The sequence below is a fragment of the Arachis ipaensis genome, chromosome B03, assembly GCF_000816755.2.
Source record: "Arachis ipaensis cultivar K30076 chromosome B03, Araip1.1, whole genome shotgun sequence".
Taxonomy (NCBI): domain Eukaryota; kingdom Viridiplantae; phylum Streptophyta; class Magnoliopsida; order Fabales; family Fabaceae; genus Arachis; species Arachis ipaensis.
In genome coordinates, this window is record NC_029787.2 from 15,710,925 (window position 1) to 15,716,804 (window position 5,880).

General features: G+C 28.9%; 1 protein-coding gene across 1 annotated transcript; it reads right to left on the bottom strand.

The window, feature by feature from the left end:
• On the bottom strand, positions 1,563-3,122 carry LOC107629787 (E3 ubiquitin-protein ligase PUB23). Its single transcript, XM_016332674.2, has one exon. The coding sequence runs from the start codon at positions 2,879-2,881 to the stop codon at positions 1,649-1,651; it is 1,233 nt and encodes a 410-aa protein (XP_016188160.1). The 5' UTR covers positions 2,882-3,122; the 3' UTR covers positions 1,563-1,648.

The following is a 5,880-nucleotide window of genomic DNA, read 5'->3' on the forward strand; positions in this document are numbered from 1 at the left end:
TTAATTATAAATTAAAAAATAATTATTTTCCATAAATAATCCACTTCAAATATATCATATTGAAAAGTTAACAATGGTAATCATTATTATCGTTTCCAGAGAGTACATAAGAGTATACAAAAAGTATATAAGATAACAATCCTTGTTATTTTTGGGAAATAGTTATTTTTTTAATTTATAATTAAAAAAATCCTTGTTAAATATGGCTTATTCCTAACATATGTATTTTTAGAGATGATAAGAATGGTTGCCATTGTTAAATATGGCTTATTTTTTTTAATTTATAATTAGAAAAAATCCTTAAAGAAGCCATGCTTGTTTTTTTTTTTACCAAAGATAGGAGACTCGAACCCGCAACCTCTTAATTGAGTGTGTGAGACTATGCCATTTGAGTTATAACTCATTGGCAAGAAGCCATGCTTGTTGTCCGTGTATTTTTGTGTATTCCTATATACTGTTTGTAGATCTATATATTATTTGGAGACGATGATAATGGATTAAATTGAAAAAACTTAAAAGAGAGTTCGCCGGAGTTAGGCAAACTTGCCAATTTTTATAGAGTTTGTCGGGGTCCGGCGAACTTGGCTTAAATGCCAAATATATATATATATGTATATATATTTGGAGAATTAAAGTCAAAAAATTTATGTTGGAAAAATAATAATTTTTTATATTAATTTTTGTATTTTTATTTTTTATATTTATTTTTAATATTTTGCCTTATTCTGATTTTTTAAAACTAAATGAAGCCTGATATATCAACCGATGATGATAACATTATTTTACTATTCTCGTCAGGAATATATATTGTGACTAACTCATCCATAAGTAATTGATAATGCACGTTAGCTCACAGTTTGTTTATAAGTAACCACGATTTGAGCCTATGAATCACATAAACAATCATTTTAAGCATTAATCTGCGCGTTATAACCCTTTGTCTTGTTCTCATTTCTCAATCAACAGGATTAGGTAACCTAATAGTAATGTTATTAACAGCATCTTGTTCACCAAAATCTATAGCACTAGCAACCAAAATCTAGCTCAGGTTTTCTCTCAATATATATTATATTATTGCACCCAAGATAGAACGCTTTACTAAAAATTAAACGGAATATGACAATTTACACATGACATACAAGTCAATGAAACACTTGATTTTATTAATACTTACTAGTAGTAGTTCTAGACTTCTAGACTAGTACATATAATTCATACATAATAGTTTTCTTAATATAAAATATATGTTAAAATAATTTAAATAACACATATATTTATACATAAATATATAGTAACTGATTTTGGTATGTATATATATATATTACAAAATTAATAGGCTAAATTATATTTTTTTCAAGACCCAGTAAATAAATGAATCATAAACTATTTTTTTAAATGACTTGCACTATTTTTTTTATGTATTCTAAATGATTTCAGTTTAACCGTTGAATAACGGTATATTATGCATCAAATATTTCAGAAATTATATATATATATTCAATATTTACAAGTATTTTAAAAATTAATTATACATAAAAATAAAGTAATATGAGAAAATTAGATAAGTAAATTCACAAACACATATATAATCATAATTAATTTCAACATGAATTGAAAATGCAAAGAGTGACGCCTTTTTTTTTTCAAATCATGGATAGTTTGAAAGCAAATTAACAGGAATACATGGGGAATTCTTCCAAACCTTTGTATGCAACTTAAGGATCTCACTAGCCCTCTCCTTAGCCTTATTGGAAGCACCATTATCCACTTGAAGCACCAAACACAACTTAGACACAGCACCAACCACCAACATCTCTTGAAGCAAATTAAGTGTTGCTGAATACCTACAAACTGTGGCCAAAATCTTAACAGCTCTATCACTTGCAACACAAGAAACCCTTAGAATCTTCTTCGAAATGGCGGCGACAGCAGCACCATGGCTCAACAAGGCGGCGCGCCCTTCTGCGCAGCCGCAGAGCCTATCCAAAGCTATCAATATGAGTTCACAAATCCGTTTTTCGGAAATATTGTTACTATCAATGAGGAGATCAATGAGGTTTAGTACTAAGCCAGCCTCGACTGCTCTGACCTGGTTCCTGCCCCGGGAACAAAGATCCACAAGAAGCTTCAGCGCGGCCTTGGAAGCTTCTTGTGAGATCTTGTCCCTTATCACTCTTGATATTTCGACAAAATATTCGGTTTTGACACAGCTCAATTGGGTTGGATTGGCCACCCCAAATGATGATTTCAATAGCAATGTTGCATAAGTTCTAGATTCTTGGTTTCCAAGTCTCAATACATGAAACAATGACTCAAAAAAGTGAATTTTTTCATTGTTTATAAGATACTTTAGCTGATATATTGAAGGATTCAATTTAAACAAGAGTTCAATACCTGCTTCAATGATGAACAAAGTTGAATGTGCTTCATCCATGGTTGAAGCCAAGAAATCTATTGCCCCTGCAGATTCCAAACACTGTTTGTTACTTTCACTCTCCAGAGCAATTGTTTTAATCCATTTGAGAAACTTCAATTTCTCATCATGTGAAAACCTCTTTGCTTCATTCAAGAGTTTCACAACTTGAGCTTTTTCAATGGTTGAACTAGAATCATGCTGAGTCGTTTCATCAAGTGAGACATGATTCTGAGTGCACCAATTTTGGATCAACCTTTGAAGAGTGTGGTTTGGAGTAAGATCTTGTGTTTGTAAAACTTGTTGCTTTGTAACAGGGCAAGTGAAATTCTTGCATGAGAATAACCATCTCTCTATGGATTCTCTATCATATGTGATTCCTGTTGAAACAGTAACAGGCTCTCTCATTAGGTGAAGTGATATTGGGCATAGAAATGGTGCAGGAACCTCGATTTCTGAATAGTCCATGTTTTTTTTGTTGAGAGATTAAGGATGTGAAAACTGAAATTGACGAGTCAATTGAGTTATCAAAACACTGTTAAAGGTTCAGATTTGGAAAATGAGGGCGTTGAATTAGCTATAAAATTGAGATTGACATTGACATTGTTAGAAGAGTTGAATTTTTTGGGTGAGGCATTATCACAAACAGATAGTGTGGGCACTGCATAGGACTAACAAATTGGAGGAATGGAGACGGGACACGTCTTTTGTACAAGTTGTTACATCAACTACGTATATATATAAAATGAGGAATGCTAAGAGGCCAGCAACTTTTGTGATTTGTAACCATTAATAATATTTTTAATAATATAAAATTTCATCCAATAATCTATAATTATTCACTTTTTTTACTAATTACATGCTGATCAGAATTTAATAAAGTCACTTGTCCTAGACTTTTCCATATAAAATTATAAAGTCAACACATACAAAAGATTTGATGGATAAATATTAAGATGTGAAATGAGTTATGACCTTTTCCAAGGTTTTGTAAATTGTAAGGAGAAAATGTTAGTTTCTAACGTTTTGGTTAATTTTGGTTTTAAATATTTTATTTCGTTTTATTTTTGTTTTGTAATCAAAATTAAAATATTTTTTTAAATTATTAGTTTTTTTTTATTTTTTTATTCTTTTGTCACTTTCATTCTCAAATCACTACAAACACTATATAACTATTATAATTACGATTTTTGTTACTATTGTTACTAATTGGCTAGCTATACTTTCTCTTTACTTTTTTATCATCAATAGTTAGGTTATCAAAATTGGTTTTTGAATGAGTGAGTTTTATGATGCCTTTGTTATTATGTTTAAATTGTCTAACTTACCTTTTAAAGTAAAAAATAAAATATTTAAAATAAAAAAAGCTTTCAAATGTTAAAAACAAAACTACGACCTAATCTAAATGTCAGGAATTTTAAAATTTTTTTTATCAATATACCACCTTTTTCATACTATTTATTCATGTACTCCCGTTTTGCCATGGCGACGTCTTGTATTTTTTTTTTTTTAAGGCATTTTAACGAGAAGGCGCTTAAGAGAAATGTGTCTTTCACTGGAAAATGCTAAATAGAAAAACGTATCTCTTCTAAATGAAAAGGTGTCTTTAATATTGAAATCAATAAATGTAAAAATGCCTCCAAAATTTAATAACATAAACAAAAGAATAATTTCTTTTTTTGATAATTTTTGTTAGAATGGATAACAACATTAAATAAAAGAATAAATTAATAAACATGTTATACTAATAGTAAGAAGAATAAACCACTATAAGTACTTCTAGAAGATTCAGGAAATGACAAACTGCTTATAAATTGCACAAATTGTTTATATATTTGATGCGAATTTTTGTAAAAATATATAGATAACTATTTCAAAAGCGTACCTAAAAATTGCAGCAAAATTCTAATATCTCTTTGTTTTAAAATAAAAATATTCGGCGCTTCCCAAAAACATAGAAAAAATAATCCACTTGACTCTCTTGTTTTAATGATTCAATCTTCTAAAGAGATTTTTTTTTTTTTAGGTTTAATGATTCAGAAATTTTAATACAACTTCGAGCTAGCTGTCCATTTTTGTCACTCTTTTGATCTCTTCTTTTGCCTCAATCTAACGCTTTTCTTGACTATACACTCATAACTTATTGATGTTTCTGAGTTTTCTAATTGTTGTCGTTGAATTTGCCTACCTTCATTATGACAAATAAACACCCCTCACCAGTAAAATTGATTCTTGTGTACATTTGGTTGTTGCAACTTAATTGGTTAATTGAGATATATACATAGTCATATAGAATTATAGATCAACTACTAATAAGAAAACGTTCATACTTCATAGGTAAACTAAACTATATACATACATGTATGTCATTTAATTTTCCAGGTCTTATTTTCGGTATATTACTTGATCGTTTTCATTATGTGAATGTTGTTGAATGGCGACAAGTATACATATGACTCAGACAAATTAAAGCATCCATAACTAATTTGAATTAGTCTAGTAGTTTAGTTCATCACTAGTTCGCTTAAATAAGTGTTAGATTTAAATTTGTTTTGTATATGTGACAATTCATTGGCTAGAAACAAACTTTTAGATAGAGTTCTAATTTGCGACAAATTAGTTATTAATCTGTCAGATTAAAAAATACGCAAATAAAAAAAAATTAAAGAATCCATCTATACACAAGACAAATAAAAAACATATAATATATATAGAGTTCTGACTTCTGACTTTGGAGTATTTTTCTAATATTTATGCATGACACTAATAAGATTTGAGTCTAGTCATGCACACATTTTATATACGCAGGGAGATGTGATAATGTGGCAGCCATGCATATTTTATGTAAAAGATGTATATTTTATTTGATAGGAGAAACAGGATGCTTGAAGAAAATAGTCATTTGGGGGGAGGGGGAGGGAGGTTTAAATAAAATTTAAAACGATATATATAGAAAAAGTACAGTAAATAATATGAATATCTTCACTTGAAAATTATTGTAAGATATATACAACAATGTTTAGTTGGGAGATTTCTTCAGAAATTGATCTTCTCGTTTGGAAATTATTATCATGTCCATAGCAATAATACATTATTAATTTAAGTTTCCAACACATTCAATATTGAAAGTATGGATTTTGACAATAAACAATTTTTTTTCTATTTTGAAATAAATAAATGTATGTAGTTTTATTTAATAGGTGTACAAATTATATGATTATGATATATGGATCGACGACCATCTATGTGCTGCAAAAATTAAAGAAAAAGCGTTATATTCACATGGCATTGAAAACTTCAAACTAATATGGTTGACGAGCAAAATTTCAATGGTGGGATGATATGGTTGTGGTTATATTTGAATTCAGAAAATGAGCAGCTACTATCATATTTACGCTTAAAAGTTACTACAATTCTTATTTAAAATCTCAATCAAACATATTAAATAAAAGAGAAATTCTATTTTT

What these genes read in the sequence shown, in the direction of transcription:
- LOC107629787 (XM_016332674.2), bottom strand. Translation starts at nt 2,881, where the DNA reads ATGGACTATTCAGAAATCGAGGTTCCTGCACCATTTCTATGCCCAATA.